This window comes from Coccinella septempunctata, chromosome 2, assembly GCF_907165205.1.
Source record: "Coccinella septempunctata chromosome 2, icCocSept1.1, whole genome shotgun sequence".
Taxonomy (NCBI): Eukaryota; Metazoa; Arthropoda; class Insecta; order Coleoptera; family Coccinellidae; genus Coccinella; species Coccinella septempunctata.
The window spans coordinates 45,912,380-45,925,090 of record NC_058190.1 but is presented as its reverse complement, the minus strand read 5'-3'; the positions used below and the strand labels follow the sequence as shown (position 1 = coordinate 45,925,090).

Here is a 12,711-nt window from a genome sequence, read left to right as displayed (position 1 = left end):
CTTGGGCTAAGAGTAACGGAAAAATTGAGATGAAAATGCTAAGCCGATATGCTTCATTCATTAAATTTCCAAAAAGTTTGAGAGACAGCTCCAATAATCAATCTAATATATGGAGTGTTAATATTTATTCGATCACAGGTTCACAATTAAAACAAAATTTCGAAAAAACAGAGAACATTCGGAATGATGAATAAATACGTAACTCAGTATTTTCTATTACTTCCACGTATCTTTCTCGTAATCCCATTTCGAGGAAACTCCAAACACTGGATTCTGTTGTAAATCCAAAATACGTCTCAATTGGGCTTGTCGTTTAGATTCACAAAATGTGTCAGGCATTGTAGGATAAACTAAAATAGATTATTATAGAATGGACCGAACAAATTGCATGCATGATATTTAGCTCACTTGAGTATGTAAGATAATGTAACAACAGTGATACACTGATGAGATGTAAAAGCATTGCCAAAACTATTTTCCATTCGGGGGACGGAGCTTGAAATTCAGCGAATGTTTGCCTGAACGAAGCCCTGTAAAGCTCTTTTTTCTCTTCACGAGTCAGTTTTCCCCAGTCTCCCTTTTCTTTCTCCCAAAGACACTGCGAATATTCAAAAAGTGAAAAAAATGATTCGATTAATTATACGCTATAATTTCACAACTGTAAAAATAGGTTGTTTCTGCTATTAAATTTGAGTTCAAGAATGGTTTGAAATATGTATTTTCCATACCTCAGCGACAATAATGTTATAAGTGAAAATGTTTACCTAATAACCATATCCTTTTCTTTCAAAAGTAAAAAATAAAGTCAAACTTATCAAAATAAATCATTCAACAAAAATCGACCGTATTCAAAATTCTAAATTTAATTTTTTTAAATTTTAATAATTTAAATACTCTGTTATCTGTGATTTCAAGTACTGGACTGTGTAGGACGTACGCCGCAGGAAACATGTGACTGAACCGTCATTATACACGATGGTCCAGTACATCGGAGACTACCTAAATAAATTGTATGGGATCACCTTAAAAAAATTGTACAAATTTCCGAGATTCATTCAGACACAACTCACACATAACTCAGGCGTAGGTTCCTTCCACCTCACTGCTGGAAATGGCATTTCCGATGCGTCGAAGTAAATAGGATTTCCGTTCACTCCATAACCTACTTGTTCTCTATTTCCAGCCATTTTCAAATGCCAATGTGTTGATCGGACCGCTGCATGTAATTGAAATATAGAAGGAAAACATAAAGATCTTCTCAAGGTCGGTAGGATGAGGTAAGACATGTTCAAAATATTATGGTGAAATATTTCAACTTCGAATATTTTTTGACATATGTAACTATGGATTTTATCTTATTTCCAAATACCCCAAGAAAAATTAATTTCCAAAGTGTGCTACGAAAGAATGAACCATTGACGGGCATTGCCCGCTACTGGGCTATTTTTCCTATCCAATTTCGCTCGAGTGTCGCTAAAGATTGTTGTAGAAAAATTCAACACTTTATTCTTGGTTGGAAAAAGGAAAACAAACTGAACACATGTGTAGATGGCTTTAGCAAAGAGGAGGCTTTAGCTGAGGAGGAAAGCAGCCAATCATAGAATTGGTATTTTTGAAAGAAAAAGAAGAAATATTCTGAACATTCTATAAATGACAACTCACGTACATTGACAACAATAATAATAACATAACCTCACACTTAAGATTTCAAGTCGAGTTGCTACAAAGATATTATTGTAATATCTTTGAGTTGCTATTTATTAATTGAAAGGAAATTTCGATAATGACGGACGTTGAAATCAATTGGCCCTGGCAATATAACTTTCCACCTTTCTTCACACTACAGCCTACCGCACAAACAAGATCGAAACAATTAGCAGCATGGAAAACGCTTATATTGGACTATTGTCGACAGACCAAAACTTACACACTTGATGTTAGGGAAGCAGTAGATTGGCCCCTATTTTACAATTCTACCATAAATCGGAGGTTGAACTCTACTGTAATAGTTTCTGTCTTGTCTGAATTATCCAAGAGTTCGAATTGTGCTGCATTGGACAAAGCGAAAAATAGATGGGAAATATATTGGCATACATTGGAAGAGTGGGCTTCTATGATATATGGTTATATATGTGATTCGGGATTGCAAAATACTGTTCTCACGTTCTATGAATTGACAAATGGTACAGATGTCCAAGAGCAAGAATTTGCGGGAATGCAAACTGAGGTTCTGATCAAAGTTTTAAGGGTTTTAGAAGATGAGAGAAAATGTGAATTGATTTTGTCTGATGATATGCAAGGAGTGAAATTTTTTTAGGTGGTGCTATGCGAAGAAATATACTTTATTGAGGTTATCGTTCGTGTTATATATAAATAAAGAATTGTATACTGATAGCATTTTTTATTGACAACATCCATCAATTTGTTGAATTAGTTTAATGACCCCTTTAGTTCAAAGGTGCATAGATGCATAGAATGAATATTCTATTGCTATTTCTTCTTATAGAGATGCAGTTGATACGCTCGAGTAGTTCACAATCTTTACTTTCTCATTTATGTTTTCTTACCCATACTTTTCTCATTGACTTTGAAACAAGATTATCATATTATACTGCTTTTCCAGCACTTTTAAATATGAATTCATAAAAATCTGATTCTGCTTTGCCATGATCTATTCAATAAAAAAATAATTCAGTACCATTCAATGCATCCATTTCAGGTTATTTGATTATTTAATGAAGGGTTATGCAGCTGAATGTGAGCCATGAGGGTTTTACAGTAAAACAAAAATATGAGAAATTTCTTTTTTCTATTATATACTTTTAGTGTAACTTAATACATTTATTACAATATTTATGTATGTACAATTTTTATAATACATCCACAAAACATATAATGAGAATCTTCATATAAAACATAATATATAAAAATTTGTTTTTTTGGTAGTTGAATCATAAGAAGTCCATATCTAAAGCATTGTATAATGCTGCTATTTCACTATGACTATTTATTCTCCAGAAAGGAAAATTTAAAGCTTTTGCAGCTGATTCTTCATCAGGTCCATCGCCAATCACAACATAAGTACATTTTCTGCCAAATCTCGTCACTATACGCTCGAAGCAACTTTCTTTACCTGGAAAATAATTAATATATCAATTTTCCTAACAACAAACTAATGAAAATTTAAATGGTGGAATCATTAAGCAAATACACAATTCATTTCAATGGAGACACACCTATTTTAGTTGCTGAATAGATATTGTCAATAGGGAAGACACCTCCTAATCCGAATAATAGAACTTTGGCAAGTGCTGGAATCAATTGTGTGGTAGTAACGAGGACATTCACACAATTACTTCTCGAATTTATTAGAGTTAAACACTTATTCGCTAAAGTAAGCCAATTATCTGTGACAGCCTCAATTTCTGCTCTCAGTTGAATCCATTGTTCTCTTTTAGTTGTTCCCAACAAACCCCCAACGCTAAAAATGAAATGAAAATCAAATTAGTGAATGCTTTTCACCAAAAAGGAAAATTAAGAAGGAATTGATCATATGAAAAAATCCGTGTTTACCTGTTTCTGTATGTGTTATATGTTTCTTTGATTTTTCTATATCTGAAAGCTAATTTTCTCATCCAATCAACACCACCTCTCACTCCCGCCTGTAGGCATAAATTAGTTGTGGTTGCAGCGGCAGCATGAAAGCCATCAGTGCTAAAATTGTAATTTGATAGATCTTGTCCATTATCATCCGATGAAACATCATCTATATGAACTTGATCACATTCCTGCAAAAAAAATAAACTTGTAAGAAAAGAACTTCAATATGAATTGTAATCATTTTGAAGTTTTATGCTTACTTCTAGGTCGTTGAAGAAAAAATGTGAATCGGCCATGTTGAAAACCATTTCTTCCATTTTAAAGCCCAACTGAACCACATTTTGAGCATCCTTAAAAAAAATGCAATATTAATGAAAATAGAAAAGCATTTACGGAAAATCTATACCTTTTGAAACTTCGTTGCATAGCCTCCTGTTAAAAGGCTGTGGAATATGATGATTGTCTCATCTAAATCCCAAATAAATACTCTATCTGTTGTTGACTCGGGAGTGGTTGGAGAAACTGTGTTTGTCCTTCGTCCCCTTCCTCTTGTACTTCTTGTCTCGGGTCCTATGCTATTTGTGGAATCACGGGATCTTCTTGCACTATCTACTTTGAGAGGTAAGGTGGAATTTTCAACTAAACTCAGGCCGTTCGAGGAGCTCTCTAAAACAAAAGGGAATTTAAGTATTCAACAAAAACTTCAAGAATTTTATTGTCATTTGTACCATCTTCATCTGAACTACTGGTATCACTATAGGGGCACAACATAATGAAAAGGAGAAATAGAAATATAAACTAAACTAAGGAGTATATTTACAACTATTTGTTTATATTTTGAGGTTATGTTTTTTATGGAAACCATAGAATTATGACTTGAACTGACATCTAAGACCTTGATTTTAGTGGTGAGTTCCATAAATCAAAACCTTTTATTTTTATTTACTCAGCCACGATATCAGACGAGAATTTTCATTTTTTTCAAATATTTACATTACGCACCAACCTGATAGTGAAGTTGTTGCTAACTGGTAAGTTGAGGCTCCTATGCTTCCACTTGAACTTGGTGAACTGACGTAAGGTGAATAAGACTGGTTGGAATAATAACTTGAAAACTGGGATGCCTGTGAATCTGTGTAGGTGCCATAAGTTCCATAGTCCTGAAATAATAAATTGGAAAAATTGTGAATGTGTCGCAAGTGAAATTGTTAACAAAGAGTAACAAGAGTTGTTACAGTAGATAAATGTTTGTTTCATAGAGAGTCTCTGGTTTGTTTATAGAAAGTAGCATAGACTTAGATCTCATGGGAAGGAGCGATCTTTATAAACTGCTCATCAAAAATTTGGCAAATCCAGTCGAGGACGCTTGGAATCAATTACAAAGAACCCTTGATGACCACAGCCTACAGAGATTTCATTCAATATCCACAAATCTTGACGAGCAATTTATTTTGAGGTTTTTTAGGATGAAATCGAAATGAAAGCATAAAATTTCTTACCTGTGCGGAAAATCCTTGTGCAAAGCTAGAAGTTCCAGGTGCATTGTATGAAGCATAGGGGGAATATTGGGATGTTTGGCTTGTACTTTGAAAAGGTGAAGCTGGAGAGCTGTAGGGAGATGAAATGTAGCCACTCGTTGCCTTACACGCGGAGTTGAGTCCCCTTGTGGATGTTAGAGAAGAGTAAGGATATGAGGAGGCGTTATAGAATGAAGAATTCATGTACGTTGCAGCAGCAGCCGCCGCTGCTGGGTTTGTGGAGCTATATGCCTGCTGCATGCTGAAAAAAAAGATATGAGGTTACTAACACTATAGATTGACTAATAAAGATTTTTCTATTAGGAATATATTTTGTATGAAAAGTTGCAGTGACCAATAAAAAATTGGAAGACTATTTTACAACCTTGAAGCGCATTATTAGGTATTACTTAAACTAAACCAACTTGAACATTTGTTAAGTATCTGGATTTGGGATGAAGTATGATTTTTGTGATTAGCTCGCGCTGTTTTTAGATAATTATTGAGACCAATAATTATCGACGAATATCAGACGAATATGTTGTTAAAAACATTGTTGCCATCCCAAATGTTATGTTTTTTGTCTTGTACATGTTTTTATCTTGTGTATTTTTTTTCACATTGCTACTAATCAAAAAGGAAAAGCATAATTTGGGCAGCGATGTGTTCTTTCGACCAAATATGCATTTGCTGAGGTTTTTTCTGAAAGAATTATCTTTACCTATTATAATACTGATGTGCTGTTGGGTACGATCCTGGATACTCCTTGTCGTAGACGTTTCCCAAGTCGACTGATGCTCCATAAAAGCCAGACTCTTGAGACAGAGTAGCCACATCTGTTTCGGTTAAGCCGGGACTTCTTATCTCGGTTTTTACACCTGCTGAAAGAGGGTGACAAAGTTAACACTACATAAAACCACAACTTCAAACTACTCAAGGAATAAGATAAGATTCTTTATGCTCTGCTCATGCGGAGTTTTGAGGAAGTCAAGCAAGTGTTTCTTTAGTTTTTCTATGATAGAAGTACATAAATAATGTAATAAACGTTATTTCGAAAACTTTCCATAAATTTTTTGTCATTGATTTCGAAATCGTCAAAATCACAAATGAAAGAGCCCCGAAACGTGTTATTTGTTTTGTTTCAGCTCTTTTAATTAATCTTCAGACACCCTGTACGAATTATAAAGTGGAGAAGCCTGGATTAAAATAACCTTGATGGGGTTAATGTACGCTATGTCAAAACTCACCCTGACTCTTACCGGAAGCTTCTGCTAGGAGCGACCAAGATGATGTGAAATTTGGCGAGGGGATGCAGGTGGATGTGGAGGTGGAGGATGGGTCTGTGGAATTGTGAGAACTGTTTGCCGTGGACGCTGTGGCTGGCGGACTACCGCACGTGGAAGAGGAGTGTCCACTCTGGGGGCTACATCCTGTTTCAATTCCCAACCTGAAAGATAAAGAAAAATCGTTAAATCCTAAGAAAGTTTGTCTGGGTTCATTATATCATGCGATGTATGCCATTTAAAAGGAATAAATTCAGTTTTTCAGTCGATCCAGGAATAAAATAAAGAACATCAGCTTGAGATTTTTTGAAACATTTTACCCATTTTAAACTTATCCACAAGAGTTAGGGATATCGTATTTTAAAAGTATGTAATCTTCGAGAAAATCGCTGTAAAATCATTTAAAACTCAATAACAACTTGAATCGATCCAATAAAATTCTGTATGAGACATTTCGTCAATCTGGTCGCCTTTTTTCTGAAGTTTGGTTCTTTGCATAGGCTTCATAAATGTTCTTATTTTGAAATGAAGTCAGTTTACAAACGGCTTCGATTTGAAACGAGTTTTCTGAAAATGCCAAGACGTAAATTAACTAACGCTGAGGCTAATAGGGCTATCGGAATGCTACAGGGTGGCCTAACTCAGGTTGTTGTAGGGGAAAGGCTCCAAGTCAGCCGAAGTGTGATATCTCGACTTTGGAATAGGTTCAGGGAGACAGGTTCCGTGTTGGAAAGACCAAGGCTTGGTGGGCGACGAAAAACAACACCTGCTCAGGATCGTTTCATCACCGTTTCGGCGAGAAGAAACCCTACATCTACGTGTAGAATGCTACGGAATACTTTTCAAAATGCAGATGAGGTCCAAGTTTCATCGAAACCATCAGACGATGTTTGAGAAAGGTGAATCTAGGTTCTAGACGTCCATTAAGAGACGTTAACACGTGACCATAAGCGTCAAAGACTGGAATGGGCAAGGCAACATATCAATTGGAACGATCAATGGCGTAGTGTCCTTTTCACTGATGAATACAGATATGGACGATTTTCAGATTCTCAAAGAATATATATGGACAATCCCACGCATACCCCGTAATCGTCGTTATGTACAAGAAGTCCATCCATTCCGAGGGGGTAGTGTTATGGTATGGGCCGGGGTATGTTTCAAGGAGCGCACAGATCTACACATTTGCCCTGGGAATATGACCGCCTCACACTATAGGGAGCATGTCATTGACAATGTTGTGCCAAATTTCCACGCTGCTATTGGTGAAACTTTTCAATTTCTAGACGATAACGCTAGACCGCACCGTGCAGCCATAATTGAGAATGTGCGCGAGGAGCTTGGTATTTCACATTTACCAATACCTCCGCACTCACCAGATTTGAATTGCATAGAACATGCATGGGATATGCTCCAAAGAAGATTAGATGATCATCAACCTACCCCAGAATCCTTAAATGATCTGAGAGAGCTTCTGCCCCGTTTATGGAACCAAATTCCCCAAGAAATGTTCAACAACCTCGTGTGTAGTATGCAAAGAAGATGTCAAGCTGTTATTGATGCCCGTGGAGGCCATATATTGTATTGATAGTCTTAAAATGCTTGAATTCTCTGGGAATAAAATTTCGTTATTTTACTCGATTTTTCTTAACCACCCTGTATACGCTGCAGACCTACAAGCTAAAATTAATTTGCAACTTGAAATCATATTAATATGAATTTTCATCACAAAAATCTTATTTTAACTATATTTTTTTTGCAATTTAATTCAATATCCCCAACTTATGGAGCAGTTTATTTCCACTACCTTCGAGTAACAGTGGAGCCCCTTAATGCCCAATTAGCAGAGGCAGCCCTATCTGATTCTTCATTCAGAAATGCTGTTCATTTCAATATTCATATAATGACAATTTCGACTAAAGAGCTGAGCCATATTTACAATAGCTTATGCCATATGGATACACTACTTTGTGATATCCTCCAAAATCCAAGTCCTAAGTACAAAATTTTGCAAGCTTATTCAAGCCCACCAATCACGGGATCATTCAGACACATCTCGAGCGTATGACACCTCGCAAGACCACACGAATATAAAGTGAAAGAAACGCATAACGTTAAAACAGCATTTCGTTCGTTGTTTTGGCCGAACGCCTCGGCCGAGCCATTAGTCAGACTAATGGATGCTGAGGCACGGTTATAAATTGCCGTTTTGCGAGATTCAAATTCGATAATGCCTCGGGAACTGCCATTGATACAAGATAATATACCCTCCATCGACGCGTATATGTTTTTGAGGTGTCGCAACGGATTTATGGCAATATGCCACCTCCATTTCATTATGCCAGGTACGCCGGTCGTAAATACGCGGATCGGGTAAGATAATGAAGATATTATGCCGAGAAATTCGGAAGTATGCAAATTCGGGGCTTAGAAAAATCTAATCGCGTTAGACGGATACTCATCTCGTGTCAGTTTTTGGTGAACGACAGATATCGGTTATGAATTTATTTGCATTGAAATTGGTCGTTAGATTATTATGTGTAATTGATGCACCAAAAAGTTTGTCATATAAAATTAAAATTTTTCTCTATTAGCTATTAATCATACATTTTATACTCAACAAGAAAATAATCATTAAAAGAATGTTTGACGGATTATTGGCCAATCGCTTTCGTAATATTTTGGTTGTCGTACTGCCTTAAATAGTAGACGGATGATTACTTTTTATTTAGGATAATGAAAGTCTATCAACATATCAGAAATTGGACAATTTTTTCCCAATCGCCTCGGTTTAAAAGATACAGTCTGATGAAAAAAATAAAAAAATGTTATTTTTAGTTCTATCTCACAAACGGTTTTATCGAATGAAATGAATTTCGGAATATAATTTTTTAATTATTTGATTAATCTTTTTCGAACACAAGATATCACCCAAATCTTCCAGTTTTCTCATTATGACCATTACGTACCATAAAAATACCAAAAATTCAAAGAACCCAACTTTTGAAATTAAGTTGGACGGAAAAATAAAAGTGTTCCTCATATTTTCTCGTAAAATGCGCTGTTTTCGAGTAATTTGATGTTCAAAAATAAAAAAGGGGTCTGTGAAATTTGAAAAATTGGGTACTTTGGCTGAATACAACTCTGTTTAAAAGACCCACAGATGTCTAGTGTCACAGATTTATCTAGCTATTCTGAAGGTAATTTTGTTTTTCCAGGGGTGGCACAGCTCATATGAAAACTTAAAATGGCTATATCTTTTTATCAGGACCGGATCGGAAAAAATGCTGAAGGAAAAAAGTGTTTATGTTGACCTCAAGAATCTACTGTTAATATTTGTACGAGTCAAAGACAAATGTGAAGTGTCATAGAAAGCTTGTTATTCTGAAGGAATCGAAAAAAATGGTGTCACAGACTTAGCTATGTAGTTATTCTGAAGGTAATTTTGTTTTTCCTGGGGTGGTAGAGCTCATTATGAAAACTTAAAAGAGCTATATCTTTTTATCAGGGCCGAATCGGAAAAAATGGAATAGAAAAAAATGTTTATTTTGACCTTAAAAATCTGCTTTCAAAATATACCTACGTACAACTCGAAGATTCACCTTGTATATTCTTCAATTACAAAGTGATTTATTAATCGGTTTCATAATTTTTTCCACAAAACTTAGTATGTGCGATTTCGAAATGAAAATGTTTTTTGAAATCTGCAAAGCTATACAAGGTGTCCCATTTTATCAAAAAAGTTGAACTTGAAACAGATTATACGATATTCACAAAATGAGTTTTTAAACCACGACACGTGTTTCGCTGTCAGAGTGGCATCTTCAATAGCTAAAACTGAAACTGAACTAGTTTACTTTCACCCGCCTGAAGATGCTATTGTGATAGCGAAACACGTGTCGTGGTTTAAAAACTCATTTTGTGAAAATCGTATAAACGTTTTCAAGTTCGATTATGGATTTTCATCAAGTATCGGCCACATCAATTCAGTATAGAAAAGAAGAGGTTATTTCAAGTCAAACCGGAAGTACAGGAGTTACAAAAAATATGGCATCAGATGCCCAAGCCTGCAAGGTTTCATGAATGTCGTTTCTTGAGTTTGAATAGAAATTTACTTGGTTCAATATTTTATTCCAACACTGTATGTGTGAGATGCAGTTGCTTATGGAATTAGGGAGGAACTTTGGTAGAATTTTTCTTGAATAAATTTCGGATTAACACAGCCAAAATTGTGTTAATGGAAATTGATCTTTCAAATGAAGCTGTAAGGTCATTGCACTTCAGGAGAAAAAAAGGTTGAAGGTTTTGCCAATTTTGAAATCATCTCAATGTTATACCCCCCATCAGGAAATGACCAAATTCGGTTTTGTTAAAAGAAAAAAAGAGCTTATGTCATTCAGAATCTAGAACTACAAAAATCTCTTCAAGTTGCAAGATTTTTGAGTATTAAACTGGTTCAGTACTCTACTGACGTCATTGATCGAAAATTTCCTTAGACGATTTTTTAGTTGAAAAACTTGAAATGATGCAAGATGATGGGATGCTCCTCAACCTTCTTTTTCCAAAATCACCTTGGTCTAGTCTAGTCAAATGTTTGTGTACTGAAAGTTCAAAAAGGTGGCCCTTCCATATTTTCTATGGTGTGGCATACACAGCGATCTTCGAAGATAAGGCCCAATAAAAAGTCCTCTTCACAAATCATAATCCCGATTTAGTCGAAATGCCCAAATCTTGGACCTTTTCCATCGATTCTTGAAGATGAGAGAGATACGTCTCGTATCTTCCAAAAGCAGGTAAACCCTCCGTCTGCGACCTGTTGTTGATAATTATGTTTATGCCATGTTAGATAGACTAATCTTCGGGAAGACTGGTCCTTACATTCCTCCGTTGGTGATAACATCTGATCATTTCGTCTCACCTGGGTTTATGCAGGACCCAAACTTTTTATTTTTCGTATTTTTGTTGTTCGATTCGGCAAATGTCACTGGAACGATCGAGAGTGCATTGGACAACAGATTATATTTTTTATGCGGCTTGAAACGGTCCTCTTCCCAAAAACAATTTGTATAGGGCCTCACGAAAATTTGCTCGAGAAAATAAATAAATAACAGACATTTGCGCGAGTAGATATCTCTCTAGTCTCTATCTACAATGCGCAAAAAAATTAACGCACATTCTGAAAATCTCAATTTTAATGAATGTTAACTCTACATTGACTTTATAACTTATTCTTTATGTTCTCTCGGGAAGGTTTTGAACGAAACAGGACACATTAAATGGAAGAAAAATTCAGGATTTCACCGAATCTTATGTGAAAGAAGAGAAATGAACAATTTTCAAAATACTGAAATGCTGATAAGTGATTTAATACTTGGTATTTCCACCCCTTGAGTTAATTACAGCTCGGCAACGACGATTCATACTCAAAATGAGTGATCTTAAAATATTCTGATCTAATCCTTCCCAGATTTCTCCGAGTTGGATTTCTAAGTCATTAAGAGTCGCTGGATGATTTTCTGAACTTCTCAGCCTTCTATTGAGGTTGTCCCAAACCTGCTCAATCGGACTGAGATCTGGACTTCTTGCTGGCCATCCCATTCGAGAGACTTCAACCTCTTCAAGGTACTCCTGAACGATGCGCGCACGATGGGTTCTGGCATTATCGTCCATAAAAATGAAATTTTCATCAATGTATGGGGCAAATGGTACAACTTGCTCTTCAAGAATGTTCCTTATATACTTATCAGCATTCATAGCTCCATTATCAACGACCACTAGGTCTGTGCGAGCAGTCAAAGATATTCCACCCCATACCATAATCGATCCTCCCTCGAAACCAGTAGTGTTCAGGAAATTGCACTGAGCATATCTTTCATGTGGACGTCTGTATACAAGGGAACGTCGATCACAATGGTAGAGGCAGAATCTAGACTCATCTGTGAAGAGAACTCTTTCACAATCGGCCTCTTCCCAATGGATATGCTCTCTCGCAAAATCCAAACGCGCCCTTAGATGGGCTGGGGTAAGAGCTGGGCCTCTTGCCGCGACACGAGGCCTTAAATCATACTCCCTGAGGCGATTTCTTATTGTCTGAGTGCTAATTTGCACCTCATGAGTTTGTTCAAGCTGAATTTGAAGGAGGCGAGCGGTTGCAAACCGTTGTCTCAACGAAGAAACTCTCAGGTAACGTTCTTGAATGGCAGTTGTTACCCGTGGTCTACTCTGTCCTGGTCTTCGGACATTTATACTTGTCTCCCTGAATCGCTGCAACATTCTGGACACACTTGTATGTGAAACTCCAAACCTTTCTG

At 36.2% G+C, this 12,711-nt stretch overlaps 3 protein-coding genes across 8 annotated transcripts in view; 1 reads left to right on the top strand and 2 right to left on the bottom strand.

Moving 5' to 3' along the window:
• Positions 1-112: 112 nt before the first annotated feature.
• Positions 113-1,472, bottom strand: LOC123307839. Its single transcript, XM_044890294.1, has 3 exons — positions 1,071-1,472; positions 409-598; positions 113-350 (listed from the first exon to the last, which is right to left on the bottom strand). Exons 1-3 carry the CDS (start codon positions 1,284-1,286, stop codon positions 217-219), a joined length of 540 nt encoding a protein of 179 aa, XP_044746229.1. The 5' UTR covers positions 1,287-1,472; the 3' UTR covers positions 113-216.
• A 115-nt stretch (positions 1,473-1,587) lies between these two features.
• On the top strand, positions 1,588-2,392 carry LOC123307788 (vacuolar protein-sorting-associated protein 25). The gene is made up of 2 exons (XM_044890219.1): positions 1,588-1,717; positions 1,751-2,392. The coding sequence occupies exon 2, from the start codon at positions 1,784-1,786 to the stop codon at positions 2,315-2,317; it is 534 nt and encodes a 177-aa protein (XP_044746154.1). The 5' UTR covers positions 1,588-1,717; positions 1,751-1,783; the 3' UTR covers positions 2,318-2,392.
• Positions 2,393-2,792: 400 nt separating this feature from the next.
• LOC123307786 (eyes absent homolog 2) overlaps positions 2,793-12,711 on the bottom strand; it is a 104,451-nt gene continuing 94,532 nt past the window's right edge. For 3 of the 6 annotated variants that reach the window (XM_044890217.1, XM_044890218.1, XM_044890213.1), the window contains 9 exons: positions 6,365-6,564; positions 5,839-5,998; positions 5,100-5,379; positions 4,607-4,760; positions 4,007-4,266; positions 3,861-3,950; positions 3,574-3,788; positions 3,237-3,481; positions 2,793-3,133 (listed from right to left, as the gene is read on the bottom strand). In XM_044890217.1, coding sequence (XP_044746152.1) covers positions 2,952-3,133; positions 3,237-3,481; positions 3,574-3,788; positions 3,861-3,950; positions 4,007-4,266; positions 4,607-4,760; positions 5,100-5,379; positions 5,839-5,998; positions 6,365-6,564 — 1,786 coding nt within the window. In that variant the 3' untranslated portion in view covers positions 2,793-2,951. The remainder of the gene's footprint in view (positions 3,134-3,236; positions 3,482-3,573; positions 3,789-3,860; positions 3,951-4,006; positions 4,267-4,606; positions 4,761-5,099; positions 5,380-5,838; positions 5,999-6,364; positions 6,565-12,711) is intronic. The other 3 variants (XM_044890214.1, XM_044890215.1, XM_044890216.1) reach the window with 3 other exon arrangements.